General features: G+C 48.6%; 1 protein-coding gene across 1 annotated transcript in view; it reads left to right on the top strand.

Moving 5' to 3' along the window:
• Positions 1-14,331, top strand: part of LOC143981555 (uncharacterized) — a 54,737-nt gene that overhangs the window by 10,591 nt on the left and 29,815 nt on the right. Inside the window, exon 2 of the mRNA XM_077479500.1 lies at positions 9,881-10,204. Within this exon, the coding sequence (XP_077335626.1) occupies positions 9,881-10,204 (324 nt within the window). The remainder of the gene's footprint in view (positions 1-9,880; positions 10,205-14,331) is intronic.

The raw sequence follows: 14,331 nt of genomic DNA, 5'->3' as shown, positions 1-14,331 counted from the left end.
ATTTTTTAACCAGACCTTTAGATCCCGAGCAGGAACACTCTCATTAGTCAGAATAATTGTGATATTTTTTCACTGTTGACCTCTGTGAAACTGCAACTGGGACCAGACCTTCCCATTCAGGTCCTGACCTGCACCGAACCTCATATCGCTCCCAGAACAGGTCAAGACCCTCTGGCCTGGTGAAACTAATAATATATTCCCATGTCCCAGCTACATGTATTAGGGCATAGAGGTCGTTCGCCCCAAAACCCATCTCCAAAATCATATGCATCACCGCACACCGTGCTGGAGGGATTGCATCCCCTTCCCATTTAAGAATTACTACATTTCTTCTCGGACCCCCAGCAGAAGTCAGAGACCCAAGACCAGATCTTGGGATGCTCAAAGTGGTAGCTTGTAGTGGGAAAACCTGCTTGGAAGTGGAGTTACCAGGAGCAGAGCGTACCACCTGAGCAAACATAGGCTTATCAGGGCCAAGGCCCCACACTGATGTCACAGTAGTCTGTATATTATTATTATTATAATTAATTGCTTGGACTGAGCTGGGACAACTGTCCGTTACACTTGTACTGGGACAATTGCTATCAGTCGCACATACATTCAATTTCCCATCAGGAATAGTCACAATTTCTGTTGCAATACCAGCTGTCTCCTGAAGCTGTGCTGTAGAGGCTTCAGCAGCTGTGGGGCAAACAGCTTTAGATTCAGCTAAAGGAGGGTTAACAGGCTGGGCTGAGACTTGTAGTTCCTCTACAGAAATATAATTTTTTAAATGCAACTCTTGCTGTGCTGCAGCATCAGCAGGTACAGCATTGCTACACATAGCATTAGCAACCTGATTGTCACTGGGCACACTTTCAACATTGCTCATATGGCACAAAAACTGTTTTATCCCCTGCTTGGGGCTTGACATTATCAGGCACATCATCATTAATGTCTTCATCACCAAACGCCAACTGATCCCCCCTCATAGGAGACTCCATTTCCTGGATGGCTCTCAGCATGCCTCCTGAGCCCTGGGAAGGCATGGAGCTGCTTACCTCTCCCTGAGAGGTCTGAAGTGTGGGGTCTCTTCCTCCACCTCCACTTTTGCCATCCCTCCAAAACTTTGATCATTTGCAAACGTTTCCTTGAAGGGCCCATGTCTTCCTTCCATCATGGCCACAATGGTCTCCTGGTGTTCCACCTGGACTTTAGCCTGTTGGATCTCGGAATCCATGGATCCACTTTTCTGGCTGTACAAGCCCTCACACTGCCTTTGGAAGCGCTTCAGCTCTGCTCTGAGTTTGTACAGCTTGTCTCTCTCCCTATTCAGAACCTTAATCCCGGCCACCACTCGCTCCTGAATAGCCTCCGAGCCTTCATCTTCACCAGGGCCAGAGAGATCACCAGCCATGGCTTATACAGGGGCAGACATGTCACCCGACGGCCCAGGAGATGGCTTTGAGCTTCCAGCAGGAGATGCCCCTTCCTCCTGACACACCTATGCTCCAATGATGGGTGGGGCACTATTCCTCCCAATGACACCAATGATGGGCACTATTCCTCCCACTGACACCAATGATGGGGCACTATTCCTTCCACTGATACCAATGATGGGCACTATTCCCCCCACTGACACCAATTATGGGCACTATTCCTCCCACTGACACCAATGATGAGGCACTATTCCTCCCATTGACACCAATCATGGGGCACTATTTCTTCCACTGATACCAATGATGGGCACTATTCCTCCCACTGACACCAATGATGGGGCACTATCCTTCCCACTGATACCAATGATAGGGGAATTTCCTCTCCCTAACACCAATAATGGGGCACTATTTCTCCCCGTAATGTCAAAGATGCACTGCTTACTCCCACTGATACCAGAACAATTGCCACTCTTGCTGGCCACAGTCTACCCCTCCTAAAGTCTAAAGTCCTTTGTTTAGAATGTTAGGAGACCCCTGACCTAGACAGTAGAAGTCAGGCTCTCTATGAGCCTTGATTTGGTTTCTATTCACTAAGACGCACTTTCCTTGCCATTCGAAATGTTGAACAGACAGACATAATTCATGGAATGGCGTTTCTCGTTGAGTACCCCCCCCCCCCCACAACCCCCCACTTGTGGGTTTTGAGATGGTATTGATGTGGTTTTGCACCGCCTGTATATTTGGTCTTTGTACCTCACTCAGAATGTCTTTCATTTCTGCTCAACCTCTTGGAGTTCATCGCTATTTGTACATTCTAACGCTAACTGTGTTTTTTTATGAAAACCTTTCTGATAAATAAAGAATGCATTAAAAAATAAGAATCAGTGGAAATCACAGTGATAGATAAATCTCTGTCCCGGATCAGACCGCAGTCTGGAGGTCAGGATTTGTGTATGGATTGTCACTCCTATACCAGCCACTTCCCCATCAGTGATAGGACATGGAGATGCCGTGTCCTCCTCTGCAGAAATGGGCCGCAACAGGCAGTGCCGGGACAAGGTCACCCAGTGCCAGGGGTGAAGATAGGAAACTGCCCCACCCCAGAAGCTCACCAATGCACAACCCCTCACCTATCAGAAACCCCAAACCCAAACTCCCTGTTGGGTGGAGAAGGGGATGGTGTCACTGAAGGGAAAAAAATGTCCATGAGTCAGTGCACAGGGCATGGTGACTACTTGTTATAGTATTCTTGGAATAAATGTATGGGATCTTCACAAAGTAAGTTTATAAACTTCAAGATCCTTCAGTAATAGAAGTATGATAGAAATAACTGAAAGTAGAAATGAAGATATTATTTTACATGAGGGGTTTTCTAAGGTTTATGCAGTGAGGCTAATCTGAGGTCTGGGGTTTATGCAATAATTGGGGCTGATCTGAGGTCTGGGGTTTATACATTGGGGCAGGTCTGAGGTGCCCGGCAATGAATGGGGCTGATCTGATGTCTGAGGTTTATGCAATGAATGGGGCTGATCTGATGTCTGAGGTTTATGCAATGAATGGGGCTGATCTGATGTCTGAGGTGCATACATTGGGGCTAATCTGAGGTCTGAGGTTTATGCAATGGGCTGATCTGAGGTCTGGAGTTTATGCAATGGGCTGATCTGAGGTCTGGGGTTTATATAATAGGCTGATCTGAGGTCTGGGGTTTATGCAATGAATGGGGCTGATCTGAGGTCTGCCTTTTATGCAATGAATGGGGCTAATCTGAGGTTTAAAGTGCATGCCATGAATGGGGCTGATCTGAGGTCTGGGGTTTATGGAATGAATGGGGCTGATCTGAGGTCTGGGGTTTATGCAATGAATGGGGCTGATCTGAGGTCTGGGGTGCATGCAATGATTGGGGCTAATCTGAGGTCTGGGGTTTATGCAATGAATGGGGCTGATCTGAGGTCTGGGGTGCATGCAATGAATGGGGCTGATCTCAGGTCTGGGGTGCATGTAATGAATGGGGCTGATCTGAGGTCTGGGGTTTATGTAATGAATGGTACTGATATGAGGTCTGGGGTGCATGCAATGAATGGGGCTGATCTGAGGTCTGGGGTTTATGCAATGAATGGGGCTGATCTGAGGTCTGGGGTGCATGCAATGAATGGGGCTGATCTCAGGCCTGGGGTTTATGCAATGAATGGGGCTGATCTGAGGTCTGGGGTGCATGCAATGAATGGGGCTGATCTCAGGTCTGGGGTTTATGCAATGAATGGGGCTGATCTGAGGTCTGGGGTGCATGCAATGAATGGGGCTGATCTGAGGTCTGGGGTGCATGCAATGATTGGGGCTGATCTGAGGTCTGGGGTGCATGTAATGAATGGGGCTGATCTGAGGTCTGGGGTTTATGCAATGAATGGGGCTGATCTGAGGTCTGGGGTGAATGTAATGAATGGGGCTGATCTGAGGTCTGGGGTGCATGCAATGAATGGGGCTGATCTGAGGTCTGGGGTGCATGTAATGAATGGGGCTGATCTGAGGTCTGGGGTGCATGCAATGAATGGGGCTGATCTGAGGCTGTGACCTAAGCTTTAATTTGTATTGGAGGTAGGAGATATCCCAGGATGCACTGGGAAACCAACAAGCAAACAGAAAAGACATCATCATCAGTCACTCCCGGGTCATGTGTATATATTGTGGTAGTGGACCTCACATGTGGTGGGCAGCGTGGAGCAGCGGGAAGGTGAGCCGGGTCCAGACTGGAGCGGAGCAACTAACAGACAGCACACATGGTGTGCAATGTGGGAACGCTAAAACAGAAGGTGAACGGGGACTGGAGAGAGAGGACTGAGGGGCGGAGGATCAGCAGAGCTGGGGTACCAGAGCAGGAGAAACTAGCAGATATCACACGTGGTGTGCAGTGGTTTGCAATATAGTGGGAGGTGAGTGGGAACCGGAGAGAGAAGGAACAGCAATCAAGAGGATCAGCAGAACTGGGGGTGCTACTGAGCTGGGGATCTGCTGAACGAGGGTATTAATGAGCTGGGGTTCTGCTAAGTAGGGGTACTACTGAGCTGGTGATCTGCTGGGCCCCGTTACAGTGCCATCTTAAAAGTATCATGGGCAGCTGGGAAAAGTAATGCACTGGAGATAGTTTCTGGTGAGGCGCTATGCGTGCCGTGGCAAAAAACTGGGTGTGGCTAAATGATGCTATGTATTGGGTGTGGCTTTTCAGTCTGATTAGAAACAACAAATAAACACAACTAAGGAAATATCCCAAACTAAATTCACCCCCTGTACATGCTGTCCCACCCTCTCTACACACTGCTCCCTTATATACAATGACCTTCTTGTCCCCTGAACGCAGCTCCCCTGTATGCACTAACCCTCTTTTTCCCTGTACACACTGCCCCTTGTACACTGACCCTCTTTTCCCCTGTGTACACTGCCCCCCCCTGTATACACTGACCCTCTTTTCCCCTGTGTACACTGCCCCCCCCTGTATACACTGACCCTCTTTTCCCCTGTACACACTGCGCTCCTGTATACACTGACCCTCTTTCCCCCTGTATACACTGACCCTCTATACACACTGCCCCCCTGTACACACTGCCGCCCTGTATACACTGACCCTCTTTCCCCCTGTATACACTGACCCTCTATACACACTGCCCCCCTGTACACACTGCCGCCCTGTATACACTGGCCCTCTTTCCCCCTGTATACACTGACCCTCTTTTCCCTGTACACACTGCCCCCCTGTATACACTGACCCTCTTTTCCCCTGTGCACACTGCGCTCCTGTATACACTGACCCTCTTTCCCCCTGTATACACTGACCCTCTATACACACTGCCCCCCTGTACACACTGCCGCCTTGTATACACTGACCAGAGGCGGCTCTAGGCTTTTTGAGGCCTTAGGCAAAACCTAGACATGAGGCCCAACTCCTGCCCATAATGGGAAAAATAATTCAAGCGATAAAAAAACGAACTGTACAAATTACATATATTAAGAGCTTTAAAGTGCTGGTGTCAGTGCTCTTGGTGCTGGTGTCAGTACTCTCGGTGCTGGTGTCAGTGCTCTCTATCTCAGTGCTGGTGTCTGTGCTCTCTATCTCACAGGCAATGTTAAACCATTGCTGGTCTGAGCTTAATGCCGCAGCGGCATTGTTGTCAGCAGAGGCGGCTCTTCAATTAGGCTGTCGGGAGGCCCCTGTGAGTGCGAGGCCTTAGGCGACCGCCTTATTTGCCTAATTAGAGAGCCGCCTCTGACACTGACCCTCTTTTCCCCTGTACACACTGCCCCCCTGTATACACTGACCCTGTTTCCCCCCTGTATACACTGACCCTCTTTTCCCCTGTACACACTGCCCCCTATACACACTGCCCCCTGTATACACCGACCCTCTTTCCCCCCTGTATACACTGACCCTCTATACACACTGCCCCCCTGTACACACTGCCGCCCTGTATACACTGACCCTCTTTTCCTCTGTACACACTGCCCCCCTGCATACATTGACCCTCTTTTGAGCAATCGCCTGCTGCTTCTTATATCTATTTGGGAATTTGTATCCCACCTTTCCATCACTCTCCCTTCTCCTCCTTTGTTCTCTGATACCTTGCTCCAGCTGTCATGGATGGCATGAAGCATGCAAAGCACGTGTGGCCAATCGTTTTCTCTTCTAACAGCTGGGGGGGGGGGGGGTGGTTGCACATGTGTGGTGTGATTTCTGTGTCAGTTGCGGGTGGCTGGGTTGGGGCCCTAGGCAAGTTGGAGCACAGTGTGAAAACAGTAGCTGTCTGAGCAGACATGACTCCATAATCTGATGGTTTCCAGCCCCTGGTCTGGAGAGTGTATGGAGGAGCACGACTCCTCGCATCGCCCCCCCCCCCCGCATGTGACATCGCTGATCCTGGAGCTGCTTTTCTCAAGGGACAACACTAAGGGGCATATTTAAAAAGTAGAGTCTGACATTCACCAAACATTCTCTGTATGTAGGCAGGTGCAGTCTACTTTCTCCCCTGCAGGTGGTGCTATTTGGCAGCCGTAGAGGAAGTCAGGAGGAATATCTTTCGTATGGTTTCCTGGGTCACTGGAAAAGTGATCCAATTGGATGCTGCTGCCCCATGTGACTTGAGCAGCCATCTTGGGTCAGGCAGAGCCTATTTAGGGCCCCGGGCTCCCAGGTTTGGCACTTATATTGCGAGTGGGCGGAGTAAGGACAGGTACCCTATCTGTTAGGGACAGTATTGGCATTAGGGAGAGGTTCCTGACAAGGAGGGAAAGCGCAGAGTTGTATATTTTTTGGGCACGTTCCTGATTGGGTACCAGATGGCCATGCCGCATTCTGTCCCCTCTCAGTCCAGCTGGGATCTGCTTTATCCACGTGGCTGGAAACCATGAGTCCCCCCGGCTGGGCAGCCTTCCCATTGGATGGTTGTGAACTGTCACTGCATTACTTCAATTCAAGTCTTCTATTGCCCCTCCCTGTGTGAATGATTGCCTCCGCACCGCGCTGCACCCCACCTACATGCTGGTGAATCATTCAGGTCCATTCATTTTATATGGCAGTGATTGGTGAAAGTCACATTGACTGCTTTGTAAATACTCCCCATATGGTCTGTTTAATGTCTATCTGCAGGTTTGCCGCATTATCTTTTCTACAAGAAAAAGAGGAAGGAAATCTCTAATCTCCTATCGCATGCGCAGCCGTCACAGATGAGGCTTTCAGTGACCGCGTGTTGTGTGTTCAGCCAGCAGAGGGCACTGCTCCATCTCCCATAGATCTGATCTCCTACAAACCATTCTCAGCGATCCACCCTCACCTAAACAGGACCTGCTGCTTTTTTGTGTCAGTTATATTAAAGTTTATATTATATATACACTATATTACCAAAATTGGGATGCCTGCCTTTACACGCACATGGAATTTAATGGCATCCCAGTCTTAGTCCGGAGGGTTCAATATTGAGTTGGCCCTTTGCAGCTACAACAGCTTCAACTCTTCTGGGAAGGCCGTCCACAAGGTTTAGGAGGGTGTCTATGGGAATGTTTGATTATTCTTCCAGAAGAGCGTTTGTGAGGTCAGGCACTGATGATGGAGTTGAAGGCCTGGCTCGCAGTTGCCGCTCTAATTCATCCCAAAGGTGTTCTATTGGGTTGAGGTCAGGACTCTGTGCAGGCCAGTCAAGTTCCTCCAACCCAAACTCACTCATCCATATCTTTATGGACCTTGCTTTGTTCACTGGTGGGCAGGCCTCTGAACAGGACAGGAGGGCAGAGAGGAGTAGACCTGAACCCAGGAGAGCCAGATGTACTGTATCCTTTCTGATCCTTATGGAGGTGGAGGCTAGGGTGGATTGCTAAAGGCCTAGAAGGGCCAGGCCAAGAGTTCCCAAGAGTGAGGGTCCCGGGAGAGGTGTACCTATGGAAGGGTGACTGCTGAGATTTCATTCCAGTGAGTACTAATGACCCAGGGTGAAAGAAGAGACTGAAACTGGGGTTGCCACCTCATGCCTTTAAAACCAAACACATATTAATTACACGGGTTCTGGGGCTAATTTGATGCAGATAAGGCACTAAGTGAATTTAATTACCACCTTACTCATTTGGTGGAGGGGGGGTGATTATGGTGTGGGGGGTGTTTTTCAGGGGTTGGGCTTGGCCCCTTAGTTCCAGTGAAGGAAACTCTTAAGGCGTCAGCATACCAAGACATTTTGGACAATTTCATGCTCCCAACTTTGTGGGGACAGTTTGGGGATGGCCCCCAAGGGGCCATGGGGGTGCCGAGGTTAGCAGGGGTTTTAGGTGTACTGACTGGGTGGATAAAGATGGAGGTGACGTGTAGGGCGGCCCATTCATTTCAGTGGGCTTCTCTATGCGCTAGAAATGCAGAAGAATGTCCCAAATCCTTTTTTCAAAATCACCCGGTGCCAAGGAACGTGTCAGCAGATGGGGGAGGGTGTCATTAACAATTGATGTCACTGCTGTGTATCTGCTAAATGGCAGCACGTTTTTGCGATGTAAGGAAAGCAATTTTGCATGCGTTCCCGACACACAAATGTGAACGCAGGCTACATGTCTCATTTACATTGGTGGTCAGTGTAAATCTTCTCATTACATTGGGGCTTGGTGTAGAATCCTTTCATTCACTCTAGTGTTCAGTGTGAATGTCCCCCTTACATTGGTGGTCAGTGTAAATCCCTCCTTACATTGGTGGTCAGTGTAAATCCCTCCTTACATTGGTGGTCAGTGTAAATCCCTCCTTACATTGCTGGTTACTGTGAATGCTTCTATTACATTAGTGGTCAGTGTAAACCCCTATTTTATTGGTGGCCAGTGTTGAAACTCCTCTTTATATTGGTAGTCGGCAAAAAAATAAGCATTGCCATTGATCACACCCTCCCTTCCCCCCAGCACTGCCACTGATCCCAGGAGTTCTAGGATTCTTAAGCCCACGTACACACGATCTGAGATTTTGGCAACCAAATCCGTCGGATTTTGCCCGTCAGATTTAGTCTGACGGATTGTGTTTCCGAAACTGTTGCATACACACGGCCAGACTAAGTTGTCGAAAAATCCAATCTTTCAGAACCTGATGACGTTATTGCGTTACGACGGGACTACGTTCAGGCTAGTAGCCAATAGCTTTGATGTAGGAATTTGATCTGAGCATGCGTGGCACTTTGTCCGATCAAAATTCTCTACACATGATCGGAGTATGTCCGACCGGCCCAGTTGGTCGGGAAATATTTCCAACATGTTGGAAAATTGGGTCCGACGGAGATTCGGACGGAATCAGTCCGATGCAGACCACACACAGTCGGATTATCTGATGACACGGTCCAATAAGATTCATTCCGACAGATTCTCCGACCGTGTGTACGCGGCATAAGAGTTTTCTGTCTATTGATGGGTCCCTTCACCACCCCAGTCCATGGTGTGCAGGCAGTGAGGAGATAATGTCCTGTAACCTCTAGCGACCAATCAGTAATAAGTAATGAATTGCAGTGATCTCTAGCACCCAATCAACAAGCAGAAATAATGTGCTGTAACCTCTAGCAACTAATCAGTGAGCCGCAACATGTGCTGTAACCTCTAGCAACCAGTCAGTAAGCGGTAATGATATGCTGTAACCTCTGGCAACCAATTGCAATCGCTGCCTGATCTGATTCAGTAAACTGATTTTGAGTCTAGCTGCTATTTATTGTGTATATACGGGAGAGCGAAATTGCATTCGGGGGGCCCAAGAAAATGTTTGCCCGGGATCCAATCAATATTAAAGACGGCCCTGGATACTGTGTGCAGTTTTGTGCTCCTCTCTAGTCCCTAGTTCATTTTGTTTCAATAAAATAAGATTCCAGAAACAGGCAGGAACTCCGCTGAGCAATGAGGAATGGTGTCGGAGTGATGCCTGTGTATGACTGGGAATGTTTCTATAGATCACTGACTTTCTCCTCCTGTATTTCCAGCCAATCCCCAGGACTTGTATGTTGCTGCCGAAGAGAAGATTGTGATTCCTCTGGAGACGAGGCTAGATCGTACAAGTGGACAGTTCTGTAATAGATTGATATGGAGGTATCAGCCATCGCCCGATGGATTTCTGTGGCACATTGCAGAGGTGACCGATCTCTGCCGGAAGTCGGAATGCATAAAGCCTGACTGTTCCCTGTCCGATAACGGGAGTCTGATTCTCCATCGTGTCACCCACCAGCACTCCGGACTCTATAACATCATCACTTACCATCTAAATAATAATAAAAATACTGAGAAGGAATTTCAGCTCCACGTATTAGGTGAGTGCACATCCAGATGTCTGCTGATTCTGGATACACCCCAATAGAGGATAAGTTATAGAACCGAGCCGTCCCCCATCTTTTACTGTACCCATGCTGGGTTTGTATCTGACTATACAAGTACTGTGCATCGCTACCCCTGGAGGAGCCGCTAGAAATTGCCCAGGTTCTTTTTTTCCCAGAAATTGCCCCGCAGCCAGGCACATGGTCACATCCACTCTTCAGCTCAATAACCAGTCTAGGGCTGTTGTTTTTTTTTTTTTTTATATATTTGTAGTAACTGGGATAGGGATGAGGGAATGGAGTGGGATACTCCTAAAAGAGAACTATGTACAGGTTGAGGACAGTGAACTCCCTTCTGTAGGACTGAAGCAGAAGTCCTTGCATATAGCAAACTGGAGACTTGGCTTTGTGGTAGAAGCAGTTAAAGCACACAAGCTTCTTCTCTAGAGCACCAAGAGCAGAGTCCCTTCACATAGAACTAGATAGACTGAGCTCTTCAGGACACCAGCCAATGCCCCCCTTATCAAACACACAGCTGACCCTCTAACACAAATTGTGGTAGCATCCCAATCTCTATGATCTCTCAGCAGTCTATACTCACAAATGTCCAAGGAAAGTTGGTTGCCTCCTTCCAACATCTATGGCACATCTTTCTCATGGGATACCAGACTACATCTTTAGCAGACAATCCCTCAGTCAGCTCTCTATAGCTTCAGCATCCAGGCCCTCAGTTAACCCACCCAAGGCCTCACGAACAGCAAACACATGGCAGCACTGCCCAGAGGGCAGCAAACCCTCCAAGCTGGACTGATCCTCTGCAGGAAATAACCCAGCAGCTCTGTGTCTCAGAGTATTTATACCAGCGGCAGCTGGTGATGTTTTAGGATGGGGGGCAGACCCTGCCCTTCCTTTTTGACCCCTCCCACTTTTCATAAGCCCCATCCCTTATATAACCCACCCACGCTGTCCTCTGTATTCCATTTGCTTCCACCCATAGTGTCAGGAGTATACAGCTCAGCATCACAGTACAGAGTATACAGCTCAGCATCACAGGACAGATTATACAGCTCAGCATCACAGGACAGAGTATACAGCTCAGCATCACAGGACAGATTATACAGCTCAGCATCACAGGACAGAGTATACAGCTCAGCATCACAGGACAGAGTATACAGCTCAGCATCACAGGACAGAGTATACAGCTCAGCATCACAGGACAGAGTATACAGCTCAGCATCACAGGACAGAGTATACAGCTCAGCATCACAGGACAGATTATACAGCTCAGCATCACAGGACAGATTATACAGCTCAGCATCACAGGACAGAGTATACAGCTCAGCATCACAGGACAGAGTATACAGCTCAGCATCACAGGACAGAGTATACAGCTCAGCATCACAGGACAGATTATACAGCTCAGCATCACAGGACAGAGTATACAGCTCAGCATCACAGGACAGAGTATACAGTCCCAGCATCACAGGACAGAGTATACAGCTCAGCATCACAGGACAGAGTATACAGCTCAGCATCACAGGACAGAGTATACAGCTCAGCATCACAGGACAGAGTATACAGTCCCAGCATCACAGGACAGAGTATACAGTCCCAGCATCACAGGACAGAGTATACAGCTCAGCATCACAGGACAGAGTATACAGCTCAGCATCACAGGACAGAGTATACAGCTCAGCATCACAGGACAGAGTATACAGCTCAGCATCACAGATAGGCTCTATAGCTCAGCATTACATATACAGTATATAGATTAACATCACAGATAGGGTATATAGATCAGCCTTTTACTCTAATCAGGTGCTTAAAAAAAAACACCCCCGCCATAGGATTCCATGCGTCCAGCGTCCTGAAAGGGGTTGGGCGCATAGATAGGATGGCAATGGCAGGGAAAAGGGGGCTTTTTTAAAAAAAGTTTTGCTTGCAACGCTTTTTTTTTGCCCACTAGAGGTGGTAAGGTGCCCTGTGAAAAAACAGGGTGTAATTATTATCTATTTTGCCCTGCAAAAATGTTGCTGACCGGCGGAGGGGACACGGAGCAGAGTAGCTGGAAGAACAGTTCATTGTATAAGATTCTTCCAAGGGGGAATTATGGTACTGAGGAACTTGTGTATTGTCACAAAGCCAGTTACCATTGCTTCAACAAGCCATGTCTTCCAAGGAAACGTTCTGTGGGGAGCGCTGCAGCAAAAGGGTGCATGTGTTCCATCAGTGGCTCCTGTAGAGGCTGCAATAGCCTCTCCTGAAAGACCGGATGTCACCGGGCCATCTGAGCCGTTTCGTCTATCCGGCATTGTGTCTACTACCAGTACTACTACCTCTGAGCTTATTACTAAAGAGGACCTGGCATCAGCTTTGGCTGGTTTAGAGGGCAAAATTGCTGGAATGATCTCTTCTGCCACACAAAGTGGCAGGAAGGGTGACAGGTCCCCTTCCCCTCTTCCTCCTATATTGGAGCAAGAATGGGTTGACGAGGTAGAAGAGGTAATGGGCGGTCAGGCAACTGATATCCAAGCAGAGGAATCTCCCTCAACTGATTCAGAGCCTGAAGAGGCTCAGATTATATCAGCCTCTCAATCACAAAAGCTTCTCATCCATTCTCTCTACAGATGGTCCATACACGTTTCCTCCAGTAGAGGTCCCGGAAACACCTTGTTCCTCCCTGGGTTCCTTGGAACTACAGCAGGGTACACCGGTATTTCCTTTCTTTTTACCCGCTCTTGAAGCAGGAGGTATATTCCAACTGGGAGCACCCAGACAGAATATTGGTGTCTCCAATGAGATTTTCTCTGTTATATCCTATGGAGGAAAGCAGGTTTCCTCCCTGATCAAGGCCTTAACGTCTACTCTAGTGGACAATACACAGGTCTTTAAGGATCCTGCAGATAAGAAGCTGGAAGCCTTTTTTAAAGGCATCCTTCGCCCTGGCAGGTTCTGCTATTCAGCCCACAGTAGCAGCAATTGGGGTCTGTCAAGCCTTGAAGGATCAGACTAGAGGGCCCAATAGACCGGAGGATTCTGTTCAGGATGGAGCAGATCTGCCTCAGGCTCTTTGCTTTGCTATAGATGCCCTTAAAGACTCCAAGCAGCAGATCTCCCGCATGGCTCTTTTGTCTGTGCACATGCGCAGAATTTTACGGCTGAAAAGCTGGTCAGCAGAGCTCCCTTGTAAGGGGATGCTAGCTGGTTTTCCTTTTCATGGAGAACGTTTGTTTGGGGATGATCGTGATAAGTACATCCAAAACATACCTGGAGGAAAGAGTTCCCTCCTTCCTGTGAACAAGGTAGCCACACAGACCTTTTTTAAGGTGCCACACGCTAATTTCTCAGGTTTTTCAGGCTCTAGGCAGTACCGACGGCGCCAGGGATCTGCTGCCAAAGTTAAACAGCAGGGCCAAAAGAGGCCATGGGTCCAAAGGTCCGCTAATACTGACACCAAACCTTCCTTGCGAAGGGACGCCCCCACTCCTGCAGATGGGGGGGGAGTTGCTGCAGTTTTTGGGGTTGTGGGTAACGCAAATTCAGGACAGGTGGGTCATCTCCACAGTGTCTCAGGGGTACAGGCTGGAATTACATTGTTACCCTCCTCAAAGATTTGTGAGGTCCAGCGTTCCCACGGACCTTTCAAGAAAGGGCTTATTACTCCAAGCACTAGACTGTTTAAGGCGGCAGGGGGTGATCATGGAGGTCCCAATTCCCAAAAGGGATCAGGGTTTTATTCAAATGTGTTCATGGCGCCAAAACCAAATGGCGACATAAGACCAATTCTGGATCTAAGAGCACTGAACCATTATCTCTCAGTGCGGCCCTTTTGAATGTAATCAGTCCGCTCTGTCATGACCTCTCTCCAAGAAGGAGATCTTCTGGCATCCATAGATATCAGGTATTCATACCTGCACGGGCCAATATTTCAACCTCATCAAAGGCTTCTGCTCTTTGTCACAGAGGAACAACGTTTTCAGTTTGTGGCTCTGCCCTTTGGGCTCGCAACCGCACACCGGCTCTTCACAAAGATCCTAGAACCCGTACTGGGTCTTCTAAGATCGAGGGATCTTGATTGCAGGCTACTTAGATGATCCCCTACTCAGGGATCAATTGCTGCAAGT

Source organism: Lithobates pipiens, unplaced genomic scaffold (genome assembly GCF_037356315.1).
Source record: "Lithobates pipiens isolate NorthernLeopardFrog02 unplaced genomic scaffold, aLitPip1_a1.2 Scaffold_16, whole genome shotgun sequence".
Lineage (NCBI taxonomy): Eukaryota > Metazoa > Chordata > Amphibia > Anura > Ranidae > Lithobates > Lithobates pipiens.
This window is presented reverse-complemented; position numbering and strand designations above follow the sequence as displayed.